The 26,705-nt window shown below is 34.8% G+C and overlaps 1 protein-coding gene across 1 annotated transcript in view; it reads right to left on the reverse strand.

Annotated features, from left to right (window-relative positions):
* Positions 1-26,705, reverse strand: part of PPP1R9A (protein phosphatase 1 regulatory subunit 9A) — a 322,192-nt gene that overhangs the window by 66,890 nt on the left and 228,597 nt on the right. The window contains exon 8 of the mRNA XM_081284725.1: positions 24,444-24,509. Within this exon, the coding sequence (XP_081140851.1) occupies positions 24,444-24,509 (66 nt within the window). The remainder of the gene's footprint in view (positions 1-24,443; positions 24,510-26,705) is intronic.

Below are 26,705 nucleotides of genomic sequence, written 5' to 3' on the forward strand. Positions count from 1 at the left end.
GTATAATTTATCAAAGTTATCTTGAAAATTTAAAATTATCAAGAATTCTTCTTGATGCTTCTATTTTTTACTTTTCCAGTTTCTTCTCCTTTCTAGTTCCCAAATTACATGCATCTGTGCCAAAATTCTTATCATTCATTTCATCATTCCATTTACTAATATTTTCTCTTTTCATTAGCCTTTAAAGCATTCTAAGGGCAAAATATATCTTTTAGTGTCTTGAGTATACTTTTTACTTATTATAGGCTATAGATAGTGTTCAAAAACTTTGTTACCATTCCCACCCTGAATAGACTTCAGAATAAAGAATGCACTTATTATCAATTCTCCTAAACGTCTGAAAACAAAAGAGTTACATTTAGTGGATTAAGAATAATAAGTCTTTCAGATTCTGTTTATTGAAAATGAAAATTATTTTTATGGCATGGAATGGTAAATTAACAAATCTCAAAATTAGATTGGATTGAGCCTGTCATTTGTAGAGGAAGATGGACAATGTTGTACAAAAAAAAAAATGTTACAATTAAGTATTTCCATTGATAGCCAACTCTTTCTACTTTTGGCCAAATTCAAAGTTTTTCAAAGGCAGAAGGAATATCAGCAGTGTAGAAGGAACAAAAAAAAGTGCATAATAAATTTGACAAAATTACTCTATGTGCACACATAAATATATTACAGTGAATTCTACCTTTATGTGTGTGTGTGTGTGTGTGTGTGTGTGTGTATGTGTGTACATATTACCAATTTAAAATAAATAAATAAATGGAAAGTAGACCAGTAAAGTAGAATGGAAATATGGGTAAGAAGGAGGGCAAAGGGGGTGGGCATTAGGGACCAATGGAGTAATAAATTAAATTCCATGCACATATAGTTATGTCAAAATGAACCCAACTACTATGTACAACTATAATGCATCAATAAAAGAAAAAAAATTCAAAATACCAGAGACTCTTGACATTATTTGTCTCAACCTACAAATTTGCTTCCAATGTGTCAAGAATAGTTCTTAGATTCAAAATACAGATAGTAAATGTTTCATGGCCTATCTACTTTCTTAATTAACATCTTTTACTTTTGAATAGTCCCATGAAAAGGAGAAAAGTGAATAACAATCCTTTCATAATTTACTATGTACCCAACATTGTATATTCCCTAACAACTACTTGATATGGATATTAATATGCTATCTTAATTTGAGGAAACTGAGACTCAAGAGACTTTACCAAGAACAATTAGTTAAGGTGTTGAAGCTATATCGAAACATTTCAAAGTCTGTATTCTTTATTCTATGTTATGCTGCTTCTGGTTTATAGAAACTAAAGCTTTGCAGAAAAACAATGTTAAGAATACATTCCTTTCACCTATCCTCAACCCAAAAGCCTGTTTTTGCATAATGCTATTGTGCTAGGAGTCACCTTTCACAATTTGAACATTGTCATTCAATTCATTTGAAGACTTGCACCTGTGTTTACTGTCCTCTTTTATTCTATCATGACCCTGAGGCAAGTACATAGAAGTCTCCTTTGAAAGGACAGGGAGCAGTAATGGGTGAATAAATTGCAAAATAAAGAGAAGAATCAATGAAAACCAAACATAAACATATTTACACTTATCCTAAATCACAGAATTATTGATTCACTTGCCTATCTTTTAATTGCAGGGCCAAGTTTTCCTCTTGGCTTATGAGTGTCTGCTGACTGATGTTTCACACATTCTCTTATAAAAACCACAAGCATAACATATAATCTATAAAAATTTTGCAATGTCCTTAAAATGGATAAAAATGATTCAAGCAAGAAAAACTGAGTTTTAGATTCCTCTAGATGTTTATGTTGTGCCCTTATCTTTTACATTTCTTCCCCAAACCTAATTTTGTTTAGCTATTTTTTTTAAAATAATATATCTAGTTTTCATAGATAAAACAATTTTCTTTACATTCACATTACATCAGAGCACTTAATATTTTACTAAATAGCATTATAATAATTGTGCTGACAGATTCCATGTCTTGTAAACACCAAACTTTTGACTGGTGGGAGCAAAAGTGGGTAGATACACCAGGGCCCGAAACACGAGAGTTGGAGGTGTTGGTCTAGACTTTACAGAAGGAGCATTAAGCATAGGTTGTATTAGTGGGTTAGCGAAGTGGGGGCCAATGAAAGAACCTTGGTTTTGTGGTCACTTCTCTAAGTTCAAATTCCAGCTCTGAGACATTGGAACTGACATTCTAGACTGAAGCTTTGATTTCTTTTTTTTTTTTTTTTTTTTTTTTTTAAAGAGAGAGTGATAGAGGGAGAGAGAGAGAGAATTTTTTTAATATTTATTTTTTAGTTCTCGGCGGACACAACATCTTTGTTGGTATGTGGTGCTGAGGATCGAACCCGGGCCGCACGCATGCCAGGCGAGCGCGCTACCGCTTGAGCCACATCCCCAGCCCTTGATTTCTTTATCTATAGAATAAGACAACTTGAAGAAATACTTAGCATAACAAAGTTATCATGAAATTAAATTAGAGAGTGCCTGTAAAGTGCTTAGCACAAGACCTGGAACATGATAGGAGCTCAAAATAATTCATTGCTGCTGTTGCTGCAATGGTGACACACCAGAGCCTTTCCAGTTCCTATCTTGTAACTGGATGTTTGCTAAGCTTTGGTCTCAAAAATATAATTCTGCAGAAGATCTGGATGCATGCATCTTTTTAAAGCAAATTGGTCATTCTGAAGTAAAATTTTCCTTTCATTAAAGCAGCTCCTCTTATATTCCCAGTTCTTCAAAAAAAAACAACAACAACAAAAAAACAAAAACAAAAAAAAAAAAACCCCTAGATTCTACCAACCCTGCCCCTGGGAAACCTCCATGCATCCATGCTCCTCATTGCCCAGCCTCCACCCACCAGAGTGGTCCAAGGTGAATATCCCTCTTCATTGGAAAATCCTATGAAGCTCCTACTCTTAAGACTTTCATAATCTGCTCTTTTATGTTCCCACTATATGCCTTATATCACTAATAACACTTTGAAGTTTTTATAGCTGCTTTTTCCCATCAACTTCTTTCATCTAAGAGCTCCTGGAGGCCACCAGGTATGATGTATCCCTGCAATCCTAGCATGGCTAGGGCACTGTTTGGCATGTAGTGGGCACTGAACAAATGTTTACTGAATAAATTAAGACAGTTGCAGCCACATCTGCACAGTACGGCAGAGCCTCATTTTCCTGTTAATCTCAGCCTTTCAGTATGAAATATAGTGAAGCACAGCTGCAGCTGGGACCTAAATGACCCTTTGGGGGATTTTCTCTTGTTGTTAGGTTCAACCATTAGCAGTAATTTTTGCTGCAGCAATGTTTGCTCTGGTAAATTCAGGGAAACCAAATGATGCTAATCATAAAAATAGCCTTAATTGTGCAGTTTTTCTGGGAATTTGTTTACTGAATATGAATATGGTTATATATATTTTTCAGACTCAGTTCTCAGAGAATAGAGAGAGCTGCTTCTTTTCTGGAGGAGAAAGATCACAAACTAAGATGTTAAGGTTTAAAATTCCTCAGTCTGCACCAACTATCCAAATAGCTTTTGGCAAAAGCATCCCTTTTTCTGCAAAGGAATCTCTTTTTCCACTATTTGTCAATGACTTTTTGTATGTGCGCTAATTCTGTAATGTCTGGCTATGATATCTCTTTGAATGTTGTCTGCTCACCTATAAAATAGAAATAATAACACTTTATTCATGAGGTTGCTATGAGAATTTACAATAGTGACATATTCAAAGAGCTCACATCACAGTGCCTAGAACATGCTAGATAACTATATGACTTGAGAACTATGATTGTTTTCATCACCCCTTATTTCTCCAAGACAATGCCATAAGTAGTGCAACAAATAAGAGCACAGGCTTTGGGGCTCGAGAGACTAGGTCTCCAAAAGAGAAAAGACTTAATGTTGCAGACGCATTATATTGAGCGTGCCACTTATTTTGTATTTTTTATAGTCTTTGCTTCTATAAAACAGTATGAAAAATACCAACCCCATAGGATATTGAAAGGTTTTAAAGAACTAAATACACAAAATATTTAATGTCTAGCTTTTCATATGCATTTATTTTATTTCACTTCCATTTATCAAGCCATTCAAAATTTCTTGTCGATCTTTTGTTCTCAAAATGTATCTGGATTTTCACTCCATTCTTACCATATTATCTTCCAAGTAAAGAAAAACAGCTGAACTCCATATCTAGATTACGCATGGGCCCTCTGTTTCCTGCCTTCGTGGTAACACTGCTGACAAATTATTCTTCCTAAAATTCTAGAGGTTAGACCTGCCAATACATCTTTCCAACTATCTAAACTCATGTTTTCCTTCTTAAATGTTTTTCTAGCAGTTGTGTTAAACAGTTCATAAATTAGCATTTTATAGTATTTCAGGGCTTTCTTTAATTTTTAATCCCCTTCCTTTTAGAAAACATACTCCAAAAACAGGAACAATATTTCCTGCAATGGTGGATAGATGCTAAAGTGACCCCCAGTGATCCCTGCTTCCTGCTTATTCATGCTCTTGTAAATTCCTTCCCCTTGAGTGTAGGATGGACCTAGAAACTCACTTATAACAACCAGAATACAATAAAAGTATTTCTGAAATGAGTGTACACCAAGATGTGGACTTGCATTTCATCAGGCTCTTGCTCTGTCTGCGCCCTCACTATTGGAAAGCAAACTGCCATATTGTGAGGATGAAGAGGCCCGTGTTACACACTACAGGGAACTGAGGTTTCTGGCCAACAGCCAGCAAGAACCTGAGGCCTGCCAACAGTCACATGAAGGAGCTTGGAAGTGGATCTTTTGAGTTTTGCCGACAGCTGTGAGCAAACATGGAAGCAAATCTTCTCCCAATTGAACATTTAGATGACCACAATTCTGGCTGATGCTTTATTTGTAGCCTTGGGAGAGATTTTGAATCAGAGGCATCAGTTAAACTGACTCACAGATAATGTAAGGTATAAATATTTCTTAACTTACTATGTTTTGGGGGTAATTTGTTGTACAGCAATAGAAGGTGGGTACTGTCATAACAAATACACACACACACACACACACACACACAGAAGTGACTTTGGAAACAGGCAGTAAACAAAGGCTAAAAGGATTATGAAGAGTGCATTAGAGCAAGCCTAACCTGCCTTGAACAGATTGTTAGTGGAAATCTGGAAGGTGAGGTACTTATTATATAGTGGTAGAAAGCTAAGCAACATTATCAGAAAGCAGGAAATGTTCCTAGTGAACTGCTAATCTCACTAAGTGTTGAAGGTGCTGCCTGATTTTCTTCTTAATGCTTATGGTAAAATGTGAGAGACATGGATAGAATGAGCATACTTTCAAACAGAAAGGAACTAAGACTTGATGGTTTTGAAAGTTTTAAAAATATAAGTCTAAAATTTAAAAAAATGGCTTTCAAACAACGTTCAAGTCTGAGATACTGCTAGGAGAACAAAGTATAAAAGCAGAGGGCAAGATCAAAAATATTAAGAATTCTGAACTTGGGAAACCCCAACTTTATATAGTGGGGAGTAAGAAAGTCTCTTACTGTTCTTAAGAGAGAAACTACCTCTGTTTTCCAAGGCTATTCATCATACCAAATGATAATCTGAAACAAAGGCCATCCATGCCTCTGCTCATAAGACATGCAGAGGACAGATCCATGGGGAATGGTCTCTCAACATTATCCATGCTCAGATCTACATTGTTTATGGCTTGCGGTAAATTTTCTCATGAGTTTAACACTCCTATAGCCACACTGATCAATGAGACCTAGGGCATCCAGAACTAAATCCATTCAGACAATCTCACAGCACATAATTAAAATTACTATGAATAGGACTCCAACCAGCAGAATTAGTCCAACTTGCAGTGCTGGGATCAACTATATTTCCTAGCCTCCCAGAACCAACTGGTTAAAGAAGCCCCATCAGAGTCTAGCCTCTCTCCATAACCTCCTGTACTGACCTTTCCACTTGGCTTAAGGGTTTATTCTAAGTGCAACAGGATGTATCAGTGAACACACAGGGTTACTTTTGGGGACACAAGGAAGAAGCTTAGGGTCTAGAGCAGTTCTGTTTTCTAGAAAAACTCTAGTCAGCAAGTTGAGGCTGATATGAGTGCCTTCTAGGATCTAGGCAGTGCAGCTAATCACATTCCCTCAGTTGGAAATAAATTCTGTACTATCTTGTCTAGTTAATTAGTACAATCATAAGGACCATTATTATCAATTATTCCTTAGGAAAAGCTGCTCCAAGTAGTCTTGGATAGCCTTATTTCAGAGGGATCACTACAATCAACTGAAGGCTACATGATCAAATGGTGGACTTTCTTTAAATACATAAAACATTTTTAAAGTTTCTGTGACAGATTTTTAAGGACTTCTTTAAAAAGTCTTTCTCTGGGTGGGGGCTGTAGCTCAGTGGTAGAGCGATTGCCAAGCATGTGCTAAGGCCCTGGGTTCAAATCCAAGTTCCATAAGAAGAAAAAAAAACCACAAAAACACAAAAAATCTTTCCTTAAGTACACAAAAATATCGATGCCATATAGCTAGGAGTAGGCCCAAAGAATTTGATAGGTTTCCATAATTTGTTTCTATGGTTTGAATCCTCAAACTTTAATCTGTTAGTCTATAATTTTCCAAAGGACAGACCAAATAAGTCATTGGAAATAGTCCAAAGGGCCAGGAAAAATATAACAAGGATTATCAAAGGGACTATTGGCCAGAGCTGTAAATATGGCCTTGAGTCCTGTCTATGCTGCAAGTGACCATGTCCATTTGTGGGTCTGAATAGCTGGTGCAGAGGTTGAAAATCCCAGTAGTTAGCACCAGACAACCTGGTTGAATGATCACCAGTGAACAAACTCAGGCATTAAAAAAAAAATCCTATAAATTGGAGGCACCACTGAGTGACAGGTTCTGCTTCAGAAAAAAGATGGCAGACAAAATCTCCCAAACACAAAACAGCCACTTGTTCATGTAAATCTGAGACACTATTGGGCAAAGCTCAGAGTTTTCTTCTTTTTTTTTGTTCTTTTTTCTTCTGTATTAGGGATTGAACCCAGGGCCTTGCACATGCTAGGCAAGTGTTCCACCATTGAGCAAATACCCCCATTTCAGCAGTTTTCTTGAATCTGTCATTTCTATTTTATAAAGTGTGTTGGTTGGGCTCTTCCAAGCTTTTTTGGTCACAAGTTCAAATAGACCCAGCTCAAACTGAGAACCTGGGACATTCGGTTTCAGTCAGAGAATACTTAGCAGATTAGTAGCTGCTTTTTTTTTTTTTTTTAAGGGGTTGTGTCTTGTGGCTAATATGGCAAGCAGTATTGTTGTGTTGGAAAATTCTCTGAGTATTCTGGCAGCCACTAACTGAATAATTCCTTCTGGAATTCTACAGGGATTCTGTTTGACTACCAGAGAGAAAACATGGAGCGTGATCTACATGTCCCAGTATTATTGCTCTACATGTGGCAATCTCTGAAGGTGAGAAACCCTACTGACATTAATGGGACAAAGAAATGCAGGCATGCAACACATGAGCTCCATTATAAGCCACAGAATTACATTGAATTTTCCCAAGGGTCCCTTCCACAGAGCCATTTTCACTTTCCTTCTCACTGTGAATGCATCATATAAATTGAATTTGGACATGTTCTCACCACGGTACCAGGTGAGATAGTGAGTTGTGAGCCAGTATCCACAAAACCATGAAGTTTAACTGCCAACACTCCACAAAGTTCTCCAGCATACCCCAAGGGATTACATAGTAACTGGTCTCTCTGGAGGACAAACAGATCTCAGGCCCACCCTTAGTTTCATCTTAGAGCAAATGAGGTCAGGATAAAGGTGGCATCAGGTGTAGGGAGGCAGAGAGCAGCTTTCTGCCAATCATAGGCACACCTGCTTTTAGTTCTGAGCAAAGCAGTGATTAATCGTGTTTTAACCTAACTCCAACACTGACAAGCACCTAAAGCACATTATAAGGTAGGCCATGATCACTGGCACCACCTATTTAGCTTTGGAGAGTCTTTGGCTCAGCAATCCTAAACTTGACTTTCACAGCAGGAACTCTGTTATGGAGTCTATCTTAACAGGCATTTGCTGCCCTGTTATCATGACAGCATCTCTTTAAAGCCTGATTTTAACATAAGGGATAGAGAAGTTTTCCAGGGTGATGAGGCTGACAGTTTTTCATCCTTCAGTGCATTACCTTCATCAGGAGTATAGATGCAGTCCAAGGCAACGAGGGCCCAAATATTTACTTAGGATTTCCACAGAGGTGTGTCTATCTCAGAGAAATCTCCCTGACAGGGCCAACATTCCTCTATAGCAGTAAGGACCTACTGCAAAGAACTTTGAGACCTTTTGCTATCTGGATAAATCTGAAGTTGGAATGACAAACACAAAAGAATGGAGGAGGGGCTGAGTCAACAGAGAGCCCAACTGTCTGTGAACCAGTGCTATGCACCCGCCTTATCATCTCCCCAGTGAACCAGCCAGAGTCTAAGGAGTCACTAGGTGTCTGACCACAGTGATTGAAATTACTTCCCTCATGCTCAATGTAGGTGTGTGTTTCTGTAAATATTGTCAGAACAACTGGGTCTGAACCTTCCTCTAAGCCAGGATGTGTCTTCATACAAGTTGAAACAAACCACCATCATTTTTGTGCTGGTTCCTCAAGCTACAATTTTCCAAGAGTGATGACAAGAGGGCCTGACGAGTCCTGCATAGGAATGTCGATGATGGGTCAGGAGAGAAACTCAGAGCTTAGGTAAAGTGAGTCTTTTATATACAAAGCATGACCGTCTTTTGATCTGGAGGGACAGACTCTGTCTTCCCAGGCAGTTTACTACACAAACACTTGAAAAGACAGCCAAGAACAAAGGGCAGCCAGTGCCTCAGAAATGTGAGGGACCTGCAGAGAATTATTTCCCAATGATTATCTAATGGAAAAAACGTCTAGAAATTCTGCTTATTTTAGAAAGTTGAAACAATATTGTTCAATTTACTTTTACAAAACCTTTCTAACCATTACTGCATTTTATATACTCTGTTCTATAGGTAAAACATGTCTTTTTCTTGAATGCACTCTGTATTGCCCAGCTTCTTGTACTACAGAAAAACAAAAAACAACAAAAAACCAATTTTCAAACAAAAATTAAAATCAGAAACCTAAAATTCATGTGTTCTTAGTTACAAACAATTCTTTTATACTATGGCTATTGGCCTTTTTGATAGGTCACCTTTTAAATTATTTAAATTCTGTAGCACATTTATTTATTGTTTTCACAGCAAAATAGCACTATAAAATGTAGTTTTTCCTTGACCCAACATTCTTAATTACTTTTAATAAATGTCACCTATTAGCCAAGAGATAAATGCCATTGTCTTTAAGCTTCTAATAGATATATTCTACATATACCAGTGATCCCTCTTCCTCCCATTAAGATCCTGAACTAAACAGTCAACAGACCAAAGTAGACCTCTATAATTCAAATGTCACGCTGCAATTTCAAACTAGCAGTCTTCCTTGAGTTTCATTTTACTTGCCAAGGAAACAATGAAGTACTTATTCTGATGCCAACAGAACTGTGGGAAGAGACTGAGAGATTTGTATTCCCTGAATTTTTAATCTGCAGAAGAGGACAACTACAGTTACCAAAGTGGTACATGTTATTATTTTAATAATCCTATAATTACACACCTAATAGAATCTTAGAACATATGGTGTATTTGTAAAAAAATCAATTCATATGATTGCAAAAATGATAGTAAATCATCAAAGAGAATCCTATCTACAGGATTTAAAGTGAAATGAAAACAAAAAATGAAATCAACAAAAATGTCATGATGGTACTTTTGTGCATGATAGATTAATGATAAATATAATCTCAATATTATATTCTCCTTCCAGGGTGAACACTAATCCTTCCCTCACATGACTACCTTGTGATTTGCAACAGCAATTCCTTCTTTCAAGACTCAAAAGTTTTCACCTTGGTATTCTTAGCATCTTTAAATTGAATAATCCCAACACTGACTGCATTGAACCTCTTCCAACAAAACCCACAGTTCTAAGTCCCCTATAATACATATACTGAATAAGTAGGTCTGAGGCTAAGTGGAGAAATTTGAATTTTTAAAGAAGTACCAGGAGATTCTCACATTTAGGTGAATTTCAAAGAGTTTTAAGCCATTTTTTAAAGTCCTCAGGATACCATGTCATATTCACTTTATAGCAATGACTGCTAAATACAGAATACTGTACATGGAGGATTTTACACTTTATTAAGTATTGAGTTGACACAAAGACTATGTATAAAATAAAGAAACATAGTGCATAAATACTGTAACACTACCATTGATCAGCTTAAATTCAAGGACACTGGAGTATTGCTCCACTCAGTCCCCCATCGGAGCCTCTTGACTCCATTTCACTCTCTGACCCTTCTGAAGGAATTCCGATCAATTGTTTTATTCTTAGGTCTTTTAAAAAAATTAACTATACTTTTATATAACAGTGTGTCAGTACTTTTACATTTTTTTATATTAAAAAACAATCTTATACATGAGTGTTATGGTTCGTGTATATCAGGGTTTTACAAAGGTGTTTACCAAGAAATAAAATCAGTGTATCAGCTTTACTATATAGTGCCAAGTAATTTTTCAAAGTGGTTGGGCCAATTTATTTTCCCATGTGCAGAAAATAAAGAGTTTTCCCTTAGTTTACCACCTTCCTGAAACTGAAAACACCTGATGTAAGTCAATTCAGTAGGTATAAAATTGTATTGCATCTTGGTTTTTAATTTCCACTTCATGATTGATTGTTGTTAGTGTTAGGCATCATTTGCCACTGAGGTGTCTTCTGTGACACACCTGTTTGAGCCCATGGCCCTTACACAGTCTTTTCTCATTAGCTCATGAATATGCTCTTAATATAATTCTCTTTCAGTTATTTATTTTTCAGACATTTTCTTCCAGCTTCTGCTGTATCTTTTCACTTTCTTAAAAGTATTCTTTTGATAAATGGAAGCTCTTAATTAATTCTAAGATAGTCAGTTCTCTCAATCCTTCCCTTTATGTTTTTGTTTGCATAAGTGTCTCATTTTAAGGAACTATTTCTTGCACTGAGATCAAAAAGACACTCAACACTGTCTTCTGAATATCATAGTTTGGCTTTTCATATTTGAATAGTCAGTCCATCTAGAATGGAATGTTGGTATAAATTGAGACGGGGGATCATTTCACAATGTTTTTTTCGAAATGGGAAAAGCCAAACATTTCTTTAATGATACCAAGTGTTATCTATATCACAAATCAAATTTTCCTATAAGTGAGGGGTTGCTTGTGGACTCCTTGGTCAATTTGTACATTTCTTTGCCCTATGATCTAAATTACTAAAGTTTAATGATCATTACTTCTCTTTTAAGGTATGTTTGAAGAAATGTTGTGCTTATTTTGGGTGAATTATTCTTCCATATATTTAAGCAACAATGTACTAAAGTCTATTTAAATATCTTTTGGGATTGTTTTTACTAGAATTGCACTAAATATATAATCAACTTGAAGAAAACTGACTCAATTAAGTTACTGAATCATCCAATCTATAAACAATATTTCACTGTACTTTTATACAAGCTTTTTAAAATGCTTCAATTAAAGTTTAATTTTCCCCACAAAGTATTGGCCATCTTTGAGTTCTTGATACCTTATAAATGGTTAAGTTATAAATTATATTTCCCATTTATAGACACATTAAAATAGATATTATATTTGTATTAATTATGGATCACGAAAACTTGCTGACGTCTTATTTCTAATAGTTTAGGTAGTTTAAAAGTTTTGTAAATGATCATTCTCATCACCTATTAAAAAACAACCTTATATATGAGTTTAAGATTGATTATACATGAATGTAACAACTTTTATCCTTCTTTTCCAATTTGTTTCTTTAACTACTTCTTCATGCCATTTAGTACAATGTCAAATACAAGAAGTGACTGATTTTCAAATGTTAATCCATACCTGCATTCCTGGGTAAACCCAATCTGGCTATGACATCATCTTTTTTATTTGTTTTAGATTTAGTTTGTTAAATGTTTGTTTAAGATTTTTTTGTATTATTTTTATGAATGGAATGGACCTATAATCTTCTTTCTCATCATTATCAGGTTTCGGTCCCAAGGTTATACCTAATTACCTCATACATCTTACACACTGAAGGTTTCACTGTATTCCTGGCATCAAAGCTATACTAGTCTTGTTTGTATGTCCACTGAATCTATTATATGTTAATGGAGATATTTATTCCAGTTTGATATAATGGATAATAAAATGATTTTGAAATTATCTTTTTTTTCTTCTTTCTCTGTATTTCCTTTTCTTTCCCTTCTTCCTTCCCCTCTTCTTCCTACCTCCCTCCTTTCTTTCTTAGGCGATTTGTTATTCAGTGTTTTATTTCTGTGAATTTTGTACTTTGAAACTATAAACTCATATTTCTTGAAACTTTAGCTTTTAGATTTTGATAAATGTGAATGCCCCAAGGAAGGATATGCTTTTTTTCTCCCTCCTGAAATACAGAATACATTCAGGTTCCTTGTGATAATGATTTCTCAGAGTACATTTTTCTTCTCTCCCACTCAGCATTAAGATTTGATATTGGTAAATTTACATGCAGCTCTTGGATGGTAGTTTTCTATCTATAATGAATTATGGCCCATGACATTCTGGCTTTATGATGGAGTTCCCCAACTGGACATCCCATTTTGGACATGCCTTGAGTTGTCTACATAACTCAAAGCAATACCAATTAAAGAAGCATCATAATAATTAAGGATAAACAAGGTAGGATGATTAAAAGAAATCAGGCATAAAAAAAGAACAATTTCATTCAAGTGACATTCCAGAACTGGCAAAATTAATCTATAGTGTCAGAATGCAGACTGGTTGCTTCAGGCTTAAGAGTGACTACAGAGTCACATGAGGTTACTATTTGGGATAACAGAAATGGTCTACATCTTAGTTGTGTTAGTGGTTATTTACCAAACTGTTAACTTAAATACACTTAGAATTGGTGTATTTTATCATACATAGATTATTTCTCATTAAATATGATTTTAAATTAAATTACACCTTTAAGATCTGTGCACACTATGTCAATTTTATTTTAATAATTCCTTTTAAATCCCTTAAGGATCTGGAACTCCAGAACTCAATTAGAGTTTTTACCATACTTAGTAGCATCAATATCAGTTTAAAATGAGTGAGCCATTATCAAGCCTGACAAATCCTCATGATAAGACAGCTTTAATACATTAATCCTGGGTCAAGTTGTCATTCAGTCTTTATTGCTCATGAAAATGTATTTCTATGCTTGAAGGCTATTTCTAAGTTAATATGCTAGGAAGGAGAAGAAGGCCACTTACGCAGTATTGATCTTGACATAATTTAGGCTATTCTCACTATTCTGTTTCTATGGTGGGTTTATTCAGTTATGACTAAAAAGAAGTCATGTCAAGCTAAGTCACTAAGTTGATATTTTCAAAGTTCCAAAATTTTCAATGGATTAAATGTACATAATCATTTTTTTTTTTCTGATTTCACATGCCAAGGATTTCAACATAGTATGACAGAGATAGGGTTTTCTTCCAAATCCCTGGTCTCTCAAGACATTCATAATGTGATGGCAAACAAAAGGTCACAGAAAGAGCTAAATGTAGATTATTCCTTTAGTCCTTTCCCTAACTCCAATCTCTATCTTACTAGGTTTGACACTGATTTTACTCTTGTATTCTAAACCATGTATTGGGTTTCAATTCAGTTCAACTTCCTGGTTTCCCCTAATCTGCCTGATGCTGTGCTCATCTCTGAATGTACTAAAGATCCACAAACCACTGTTCTTGAAGATATGATAGGCAATGGAGGAAATTTATAGGTAAAGATATAGATATACACAGTCCTATTGACTCATTAAAAAATGGGCCCTTAACTTAGCTGAGAGCCCAACAATTTTATGGAGAAAAATTTCTTTAGGGAGAAAATAAAATATCTGGAGGAGATGAAACCTAAACAGAACCCTGAAAGGTGAATGGGATTTAGTGAGTATTCAAGAGCAACAAAGAGTGGGTAGTAAATGGCTTCAAGGTAGAGAAAACAGGAAGAGCAAAGGCATGGTGCAACCAGGGAATCCCTATCCACGGGAAGATAAGTTGGCTTCCTATGCTAATAAACTGATTCTGTGACTTTTAGTATTTAAGAAATTTCTGATAAAGAATTATATTCAACTTATTGGAAAAAAACAATGTTTTTAAGGCTAGTAAAATATTGTCATTTGTGTTTTTGTTTCCACGTCATCTTTTTAATACTGCAAGCTCTGTGGCTCATCCATGTAATATAGAATTATTCTAGCATGATTTCTAAGGAGTTTTAATAAAGTCTATAATTTCAAAGGAATTTAATAGTTTTTGTTTTTGGTTTGGGGATTTGGGGTTTGTTTGGTTTTGGTTTTTGGTAGTTTGTATCTACCTCAAGAAAAAATAATACCACAATGTGGAAGCTGAAAAGAAACTAATAAGCAAACATATTCAAGTCACAGGCATTATAATTTTACACAAAGAACTGAGCATGATGGCACATGTCTGTAAACTCAGGAGGCTGAGGCAAGAGGATTGCAAGCTGGAGGTCATCCACCATAACTTAGTAAGACCCTGTCTCAAAATTAAAAATTTAGGAGACAGGAAGATGGCAGAAGCAAGTGAGGCAGCAAGTCCCAATCTCCTCACAACTCAGAAAGGAGGTAGTGAAGGAAAAGCAGAATTGAGAGGGAGGTGACAAAATAAATGTTCTAAGACTCAATATTACAAAGTCTGAGACCTGGAGAGACTGGAAAATAGGTTACCAGAGTAGAAAAGAAATTTAAGAGTCCCCTAATCCCAATCAGAACCTGGGGACGAGAAGAGGGAAGGGACAACAGAGAGAAAGCCAGGTGGAGGTAGAAGGGGGGATTGAAAATCTCTTAAGCTCACTTGCTAAAAAACATTTGGAAAGACAGACAAAATTTAAAATGTGATGGTAAAAGAAGGAACCTTACAACAGTCCATAGCTTAAAATGAAATCGTGAAAGAAAGCCATCTTGAGGAGTCCTCAGCCAACTAGTCAGTTACCCCCCTCAAATCTTTCCGTGCACAGGCAGCTCCAAATTAAACCACAGGGAAGGCCCCTGCAGTGAGACATTGTAATAATTTGGCCAGAAAGAACTAGATAGACCACTACTAGCCCAAAATGCTGAAACCCCTCTCCCTCTGTCTTATCACAAACAAGGGGAATGGAAGACGGGGTCCTGTGCAGGGAATTACACCTAACCCCACTCAGCCTCTGTGACCCAAAAAGCCTTGTGCAGCATGCACTCGCTGAACTCAGAGACAGCAATGAAGCAGCTTTGGCCCCCATAGAAGAAGCAGATTCCCCAGGCCCAGATCGTTGACATTGGGGCAGTCACTTGCAGAAGACTAAGAGGGCAGCTGCCTGAATACCCAGTGATAGAGACACCCAGTAGAAAATTACCAGAGTCTGTGCAGGAAGAAGAGGCTGATCCCAACCTTAACTGGTGCCTAGTCTGACTCATGATCACAACTGGCAAGTGAAAGGGCATTGTTTGGATACTGGCAGGATCTTACATCAGACATAATCAACAGAGAGAATCATACCTGCCATTCACAAACTGGGGCAGTGGAGTCCAGGTAAACCACCGGAGACCCTTTATAATAGTAACTCAGAGATTTGCAATGGCCAGGGAAATACTTCTGTACCACAGAACACCCACAGAAAACTCACAACCAGAATTCCTGCACTCACAGATCAATATCTTTACTACTATGAAAAGAAACCTATGGGGGAAGTAGGTACATGGTCACCCACAGCAATCACAGGGACACTTCAGAGTCCGAAACCTGGACTACTGCATACGATAGGAATAACCAAGTTACAACACTGCACCCTCCCAGGAGTCAAACCAGAAGCTGCTGGTAGGAGGTTCATATCAACTAGGGAACTGGTTGCTGTGCCCCTGCAACTCTGGAGAGATCCACAACCAAAGACTGATGGATATCTGCTAAATGTCTAAACCCCAATGAAATCCAAACTAAAAATTTTCTTCACCTTGACATGGGTTACTATAAATAATTTAATGTCAATTGTGATCATATAAATAACTCTTTAACTTGAATGATATTTGTTAATTCAATAGCCCACACTGTACCTTCAATGTGAATGTATTTCATCTAATGATTTAAAGCATTAATTGGATTTAATCTTCCTATCTTTGTTTTCCTGGGTCTAATTTATACTTGCTTCTCTTACCCCTTATTCATCCACTTGCATTATCTGTTACTACCTCAAATATTAACCATTCATCTATTTCTTCTTTTTATCTTGGTGTAAATTATTATTTTATATTCCCTCCACCCCCCTTCTCACACTCTTTCCCTTTTCTTTTTGCCTAAGCTTTCTTCCTCCCTGATTTTAGACCTCACTTAACAGAAAGATCCTTAAAACAGAGTAAATAGCTCAAGATGAAATTGTGGAAAGAAATAATACATTTATTACATTTATCAACTAATTATTTGACCTATTTCAGAATTTTAATATAGGTTTATACTTGAATTTGAGGAGCCTTAGAGAACAATTACAACATTTGTATTTCTTATCAAGGATAAACAGAATAGGGCATGGCTCTGAAGTGATTATAGTAAATAGGATTCAATGATATCCCTTCAAGTGGTGCTGATATTGGAATTGGAGGTCACACATTCACTTAAATTATCATAATCTGAATGGTCACCTAACCCAGGGCTCCTAAAATAACAAAGCTCACAAAGTAGTCCTTTAGTTAAAAGAAGAAATCAGGGTTGGGGATGTGGCTCAAGTGGTAGCGTGCTCGCCTAGCATGCATGAGGCACTGGGTTCGATTCTCAGCACCACACACAAATAAAATAAAGATATTGAGCCCATATAAAATAAAAAATAAATATTTTAAAAAAGGAAGAAATCAGAACTATACCAATAGATGGGCAGATATACAAATATGAAAAACAAAGGAACACACCATCCCAAACAGCCCATAATGTTTTAACAATAGACTTCATTGATACCACTGTGGAGGAAATATCTTCTTTAGATAAAGTTCACAGTTAAACTGTTCCATGAGGGCTGCAGTTGTAGCTCAGTGGCAGAGCGCTTGCCTCGAATGTATGAGGCACTGTGTTGTATCCTCAGCACCACATAAAAATAAATAAAATAAATGTATAAAACCACAATAACATTATCTTTAAAAAACTGTTCTATGAGCTAAAAGAATACATAAAGAATAAAATTAGAGAGAAAATACAGGAAATGAAAGATCAGTTCAATAGAGAGATGGAGATTCTGAAAAAGAATCAAACAAAAATTCTTGAAATTAAAGAAGCAATAAACCAAATTAAAAATTTAATGGAATGTATCATCAATTGATCAGGCCACTCTGAAGATAGATTTTCAGACCCTGAAGACAAAAACTATATAATTTTGAAAATAAAGTTGATCAAAAAAGATATTAAAAGATCATGAACTGAAAATTCAAGATATCTGGGATAACATCAAAAGGCCAAGTTTAAGATTCACTGTGAAACACAAAGGTTCTGAAATACAAACTAAGGAAATGCACAATATTTTCAATAAAATAATATTGGAAAATTTCCAAACCTTAAGAAAGAGATGGAAATTCAAATACAAAAGTTATACAGGACTCCAAATATACAAAATCATAATAGATCCACTCCAAGACATATTATCATGAAAATGCCTACCACACAGAATAAGGATAGAATTTTAAAAGCTGCAAGAAAAAAAAAGTATCACATTTAGAGGTAAACCAATCTGCATTTCAACTGATTACTCAACACAGACATTAAAAGACAGGAGGTCTTGGAAAAATATATATCAATCTCTGAAAGAAAATGGATACCAAGCAAGAAAAGTTAAGTTTCAGAACTGAAGAAGAGATAAAAATTTTCTATGATAAAACAAAAGCTAAAAGAATTCAGCCTGCAGTACAAAACACACTTAATAAAATGTTTCATGAAAAATAAAAATGAAAAACAACATAAGGAGAAATTATATTAGAAGAATAGTCAATTAAAGGAGAATGAAGTCCAATTTAAATATAAGAAATAAACCAAAATGACAGGAAATAAAAACAATTTCTCAAAAATAACTGAATATAAATGATATAAACTCTTCAAACAAACAAAAGACAGAGGTTAGCAGACCAGATAAAAAAAAAAAACAAGAAACAACAATATGCTGTCTGTAAGAGACTTACCTTACAAGTAAAGACATTCACAGACTGAAGATGAAAGGATAGGAAAAGACATACCATTCAAATGGTACTGAAAACAAACAGGGGTAGATATTCTTAGATAAAGTGAACTTCAAGCCAAGATTAATCACAAGAGAGAAGTTACCTCATACTGTTTAAGGTAATCATAAATCAACAAGATATCATGATCATAAATATTTATGCCAAACAACAGAGCATCTATGTATGTCAACAAACCCTTCTCATCATTAAGAATCAGATCACAAAACAATAATACTGGGTGACATTAACATGCCTCTTTCACCACTGAATAGATCATCCAAACAAAAACTAAGAAAAAATGCTACAAAACTAAAAATTACAATTAATAATATGAAACTAATAGATATCTGCATAATATTTCATTCATCAACAACTGAACTTACTTTCTTCTTAGCAGCACTTGGAACATTTTCTAAAATAGACCATATTTTAGGTCACAAAAAAATCTTAGCAAATACAGAAGAATAAGAGATAATGCATTACATTCTATCAGATCATAATAAAATTAGAAATCAATGATAAGATCAAAAACAGAAACCATGCTAACACCTGGAGATTAAATAATACACTTTAAAATGATGAATGGATAGCAGAAGAAATAAGGGGAGAAATAAAAAAAATCTTAGAAGTAAATAAAAATAGTAATACACCATATCAAAATCTCTTGAAGAGTACTAAGGCAGTACTAACAGGAAAGTTCATAGCAGTGAGCTCAGACACCAAAAGAACAGAAAGATACCAAATAAATAATCTAACATTACACCTCAAAGTCCCAGAAAAAGAACAAGAAACAGTAAAGTCAGATGAAGACAGGAAATAATTAAAATCAGAGCCAAAATTAATAAAATTGAGATTAAAAAACAACATAAAAGATCACCACAACAAAAAGGTGGTTTTTAAAAAAATAAGATTGATAAACCCTTAGCCAAACTAACCAAAAGGAAAAACCTCAAATTAACAAAATCCAGGATGCAAAAGCCAGTATCACCACAGATGCTACTGAAATCCAGAGAATCATCAGAAACTATTTTGAAAATTTATATTTTAATAAGCTAGAAAATCTTGAAGATATTGACAAATTCCTAGAGACATATGACCAACCCGAACTGAACCAGGAAGATACAGAAGACTTAAACAGATCAATATCAAGTAATGGAATTGAAGCAGCAATCAAAAACCTTCTAACAAAGAAAAGCCCAGCATAACCCACTTGATTCTAATGTATGAAATATGATATGTCAAGAGCTTTGTAATGTTGTGAACAACCAATAAAAAAAAATAAAAAATCAAAGTACTTTAGTTAGCTGCTCCATCTTGGACTTTCAACTTCCCAAACTGTGAGCTAAATAAACCTTTTTCTATAAAGCAAAAAAAAAAAAAAAAAACAAAAAAACAAAACAAAACCAAAGAAAAGCCCAGGACCAGACTGATTCTCAGTGCAGTTTTATCAGACCTTTAAAGAACTAATACCAATCCTCCTCAAATTATTTCATGAAATAGAAAAGGAGGGAACTCTGCCAACTTCATTATATGAAGTCAGTATCACCTTGATACCAAAACCAGACAAAGACATATCAAGGAAAGAAAAGGGGGCGGGGTTATAGATGGACACAATATCTTTCTTTTTAAAATAATTTTTAACAGATATTTTACTTTTCCTTTTTTAATAGCTTTATTTTATCTATGTATTCATTTTTGTGTGGTGCTGAGGATCAAGCCCAGTGCTTCATGCATGCTAGGCAATGCTGTACCGCTGAGCTATAACTCCAGTCCAATGCAAAAATTCTTAACAAAATTTTGACAAACCTCATACAAAAATACATTAAAAATGATCAAGTGGGTTTTGTCCCAGGGATGCAAGGTTAGTTCAACAAACAGAAATCAATAAATGTAATCCACCATTAAACAGACTTAAGGACAAGAATCACATTATTATCTCATTTTATGCAGAAAAAAACATTTGAGAAAGTGTAGCACCCATTCATGTTTAAAACACTAGAAAAACTAGGGATAGAAGGAACTCACCTCAACATTGTAAAGGTTATAAATGATAAGCCCATGGCCAAAATGATTTTAAATAAAGTAAAACAGAAAGAATTTCCTATAAAAACAGGAACAAGAGAAGGGTACCCACTTTTACCATGCCTATTCAACATAGTCCTGGAAACTCTAGTCAAGCAAGAGAAAGAAATTAAAGGGATATGAATAGGGAAAGAAGAGCTCAAATTACCTCTGTTTGCTGATTATATGATCCTATATTTAGAAGATTCAAAAAACTCCACCAGAAGACTTTTAGAGCTCATAAATTAATTCAGCAAAGGAGCAGGATACAAGATCAACACTCATAAATCAACTGCATTCCTATACTACAATGATAAATCCAATTAAAAAGAAATTTGGAAAACTTTCCCATTCACAATAGCCTCAAAATAAAATAAAATAAAATAAAATAAAATACTTGTGAATCAATCTAACCAAAGAGGTGAAGGGCTTCTACAAAGAAAACTATAGAACACTAAAGAAAGAATTGAAGAAGATCTTATGAGATGGAATGATCTCTCATATTCTTGGATAGGCAGAATTAATATTGTCAAAATGGCAATACTACCAAAAGTGCTATACAAATTCAATGCAATTCCCATCAAAATCCTGATGACGTTCTTCACAGAACTAGAAAAAGCAGTTTTAAATTCATTTGGAAAAATAAGAGACCCAGAATAGCCAATGCAATCCTTAGTGATACAAGCAAAGCAGGAGGCATCACAATACTGGAATTTAAATTATACTACAGAGCTATAGTGACAAAACACGCATAAATACCAATGGAATAGTATAGAAGACACAGAAACAATCCCACATAAATACATTTATCTAATACTGAGCAAAGGTGCCAAAAACATATGTTGGGGAAAAAATAGGCTTTTTAAGAAATGGTGCTAGGAAAACTGGAAATCTATACATAATAGAATAAAATTTAACCCCTATCTCTCATCCTGCACAAAACTCAACTCCAGGTGGATCAAAGACCTAGGCATTAGATCAGAAACCCTGCAAGTGCTAGAAGAAAATGTAGGCCCAGCTCAGGAACTCACTCCTTAATAAGCCTCTTAAAGCACAAGAAGTAAAATTTAAAAAAAATCAATAAGTGGGATGGCATCAAATTAAAAAGCATCGTCAGAGCAAAGGAAACAGTTAAGATCATGGAGAGAGTCAAGAGAATAGGAGAAAACCTTTGCCACTTGCTCCTCAGATAGGGAATTAATATCCAGGATATACAAAGAACTCAAAACACGTAACAACACAAAACCAAATAACCCAATCAATAAATGAGCAAAGAAATTAAGAAGACACTTCTCGGGCTGGGGATGTGGCTCAAGTGGTAGCGCGCTCGCCTGGCATGCGTGCGGCCCGGGTTCGATCCTCAGCACCACATACCAACAAAGATGTTGTGTCTGCCGAGAACTAAAAAATAAATATTAAAAATTCTCTCTCTCTCTCTCTCTCTCTCTCTCTCTCTCTCTCTCTCTCTCTCTCTCTCCTCTCTCTCTCTTAAAAAAAAAAGACACTTCTCAAAAGAAGAAATATGAATGGTCAAAAAATATATAAAAAAAAGTTCAAGGACTAGCAATTAGAGAAATGCAAATTAAAACCACATTGAGATTTCATCTTACTCCAGTCAGAATGGTAATTAACAAGACTACAAGTAATAATGAATGTTGGTGAGGATATGGGGGAAAAAAGCACACTCGTACATTGCTGGTGGGATTGCAAATTAGTGCAGCCACTTTGGAAAGCAGTATGGAGATTCTTCAAAAAAACTAGGAATGGAACCACCATATAGGCCAGCTATCCCACTTCTCAGTGTATATCCAAAGGATTTAAATATCAGCTCATGACAGTGACACAGCCACATCAATGTTTATAGCAACACAATCCTTCATCAGATTAATGGATAAAGAAAATGTCACACACAGATACTAGAGTATTACTTAGCCATGAAGAAGAGAGACTTTATGGCATTTGCCAGCAAATGAATGGATCTAAAGACTATCATGCCAGTCCCCAAAACAAGCCAGACCCAAAAGGTCAAAGGTTGATATGTATTCTCTAATATGTGGAAGCTTATCTAAAATAAGGCAGTGAATATATATATATACACACACACACATATATATATATATATATGAATGAACAGATCATCAGTGGAATAGACAAAGGGGAATGAAGGAAAGGGGGAAAGGATGAGATAGGGAGAGTCAGTGGAATAAATCTGACCTAACTTTCCTATTTGTATATTTGAATATGCCAGAGTGAATATCACCATCATGCACATTCACAAAACATTAATTAAAAAAAAAAACTGGCCAGGCACAGTGGCACATGCCCGTAATCCCAGCATCTCATGAGACTGAGGCAGGAGGATCATGAGTTCAAAGCCAGTCTCAGCAAAAGTGAGGGGCTAAGAAATTCAGTGAGACTCTGCTCCTAAGTAAAATACAAAATAGGGCTGGGGATGTGGCTCAGTGGTTGAGTGTCCCTGAGTTCAATCCCTGATACCTGCTTCCCCAGGCCAAAAAATAAAAAAAAAAAAACTGTAAGTAAGATAGAAAGATCAGTAGAGTAAGGTAGGGAACATGAGAAGGGAGGAGGAGAAGGAAAGTAGAAACACTGGGTACCGAATTAGAGCAAATTATACTCCATGTTTTTATAATTATGTCAAAACAAATCCTATTGTCATGTATAACTAAAAAGAACCAATAAAAAATTCAAACTTTAAAAAACACAAATAAAAAATTTTCAAAAAGGGATGGGGATATAGATCAGTGGTAGAGCACCATGGCTTCAATCCCCCGTATCATAAATTTAATAAATAAGCAAATAAATGAAACAAAATGTAATTATACAAAGAAAATGAGCTATAAGAGATGACCTGGTTTAGATGAAGTTCTTATTCTAATTCTATTTTGTTTGATCCTATCATCTTCCTGTGTTCAGTGTTATAAATACAAGTTATATCCCTAGAGGGTACCTTTAAAAATAGAGGAGGCTGTCCACCTCCTGGGAATAGTTTGAGAGAGAGAGAGAGAGAGAGAGAGAGAGAGAGAGAGAGAGAGAGAGAGTGTGTGTGTGTGTGTGTGTGTGTGTGTGTGTGTGTGTGAGAGAGAGAGAGAGAGAGAGAGATGTGTACACACAGTTGGCTTAGGCTAGATCAACCATAGACAGACTTCCACTATGTTTTCCCAGAACCTTATGGCTTTCAGTTTCAATAACAATGATCATTATTATAAATTTGAAAATCATAAACCAAAGGATATAATTAAATTTAATGATTTTTAAAGATCAAATAAAATTGAAGTCTCTGAACAGCTATTTAAAAGATTTTATATTTCTCGTTTTCTCCAGGCTCCTCTTTATCACCATCAACCATTTTGTCATTTAAACACACTTGACCTCCATTTTAAGCTCCATTATCTCTATTACTGAGATAATTTCATTATTTAAAGTACAGTACCTTTTTAGATGTTTTGGTATGTCAACCCTTGAAATCAAGCAAATAAATAGTGCCATAATTTAAAGATATATACTTAGTGATGAAAAACTAAAAACTTTGTATCAGAACATTCTTTTCTTTAAAAATAAATATTGAACTTAAGGACAAAATAAATCACTATATACACTGTATTATGTAACCAACATTTAGCCTTGATATTGGATATCTTTTTGCCCCCTTTAACTTGAATTAACAAATTCAATTTGAAGTGTTAGGAATTAAAAACAAACATGGTTAAATATTAGGAAGTGAGTCCAAACCACAGAAACTGTAACTAAATTATATGCCATTTCATAATTAAATATTTTTTCAAATCATTATTTTCAAATTATTATTCAACACACACAAAAAACATAGCTCTAGAGAAGTTCTTCAGAGTATAGTTAATTAGAAACAGAATATTTAATTCCACACATGAAGCAGGAAGGTTAAAAAAAAAGCATCATTTACTATCAAAAAAATAAAACAAACCTTAAGGACACAGTTGTTATTGTTATTGCAGTTGGCAGATACTCCTTGAAATTCAGCCACAGTGTTCTAAAATGGTTGACAAAAACAATTAAAGAAGGCTTCCCCATCCCCTCAATAGAGAGAAAAAGGACCGAAAAACACTGAAGTTCAGGTGCTTGCTGTAACACACTGTCAAATATGAAGAGGATGCTATTGGACCTTGGTAACATACTCCCACTCTGTTTCAAATATCATGGACACAGAATATGGTCCATTCACATTATTAAATTGCCATCCATAAATAAGCACAGTCTTGCGCACACAGCACAAGCTGTTTTCAACCAGGAGCAGCAAATAGCATGAGTTAAATTTAATGTAGTCCCATGAATGCTTTTCACATAAAAATTACAATCTTGTGAACCTTTTAATACTTACACAAATCACAGCATCTATTATAATTTTGCCTCGATTGTTACATGTGAACACAAGCAATTGAAAGACATATCTGTGGAGGTAGCTGCTTTAAACTGTATCAAATACTTCAAAAGATTCTAAAAATAACACTATTGTGATATTGGTATAATTATACTAATTTTCAGTAATGAAAACAAATTATAAAAAAAGCTATATTTTAAGAGAAGGGGCTTCAGTCTCCACAGTGTTGATTAAGCTTGCTATGAACTAGACTAAAGAGATTTTTAAAATGTGACTTATAACCACTAACTTTACAATATAATAAATATCATGTTTTAAAAGAATATTTTAAAAAGCCAAATAATCACATAATTTTAAAAAGGTATAAAATTATTCATTTTAATTTCATGACCATATTCATTTTCTAATTCAAAAAAGAGGTATAGCACCATTTGATACTATATTCCAACCTGAGCCCACAGCAGTTAAAATTATATGCTTTTTAACAGAAAGGTACCCATAAAATACAAACAGGCCAGAAAAAATATACAACAGAATTATATCATCTCACTACTAAAGGCTAAAATAATAGTGTGGATTATGACAGAAGACTAGATGTTATAAAAAATTAAAATCTAGTTGAAAAATTTACCATACCCCCAGAATACCATGGCATAGTGCTGACTGTCTGAGGGGTTTACTGAAATCCTCTACAGTTACCTTTCAGATTGTTAGAAAGAAAAAGAAAAACAAATGCACAGTAATTCTATTAAATCCAGAAATGCAATCATTCATCACAGATTATTCAGATGTACATTAAAATTTTTTAGTGGTTTAGATTTTCATCTCCCTTTCTTTATAGGATCCTCCCTTTTACTTTTCAGCCTTCAGACAGAGTCTTTGTACTACTACTACTTCTTCTTCTTTAATCAGAATGTTTAACAGAGAGTGAACAGAAACAGGAATGCAAATTAAAATGGAATTGGCTGTTTGCTTATTTTAAACTATTCCTAGTTTAAATATTTGGAGACAAAACAGAAAAAGCAGCAATTTAAATAGTTTGAGATTAACTACACATTTCAATTCTACTAGAGAATGACTTAGAATCTCCTAGAGCATTAAAATAGATATATGTAAGCATAAGTAACACATGATAAGGTGTTATTCCTAAACATTCCCCCTCTTTCTTCCTTCTTAGAGCGGACCACTGTACTTTTACAATTTCAGGATATACTGCTTATACTGTGATGTTTTCCATGTAGCCAATTCAGGCAAGCAACTTCCATCTGTCCATGTGACAAGTTCCAAATTAGAATCAACTTTAGATGATTTGATCAAAAACAGAAGCTCTCTATCCTTTGGCAGACAATGTTGATCTAAGAACTGGCTCTGAAAATTAACTGGATGAACTCAGTTGCTCTGTATCTAATTAGAGGTTTTCCTGGATAGGTCCAGGGAATGTCACAGGGGATATTATCAAATAAAAGTAATACTAACTTTGAAATCAAAAGATGATTCTATAAATTATAAGGAAAGTTAAAAGCCAAGTGACTGATTACACAAATTCAGGGCCTGTTCTAACAAAGATATGTAAATCGATACATTGCTTAATTACATATAAAATTAAATCAATTATTCAATAACCATTTAACCATTGGATACTCAATATTCATTCTTCTCATTTCTGTCACTTTATGAACATTTTACTTTCCATTAACAGAGAAACAAAGTAAATAGAAAATTGAGAGAATATTCAAATCAATCAATTTTTTTCAAATCAATCAATTTAATAATATTTGGTAGTGTTAGTTACAAATTTTTGAATCAAGTAATAACATTGGCATTCTTAATACTAGAGTGAATTATCAT

Source organism: Spermophilus citellus, assembly GCF_964194105.1.
Source record: "Spermophilus citellus genome assembly, chromosome: 3".
Taxonomy (NCBI): domain Eukaryota; kingdom Metazoa; phylum Chordata; class Mammalia; order Rodentia; family Sciuridae; genus Spermophilus; species Spermophilus citellus.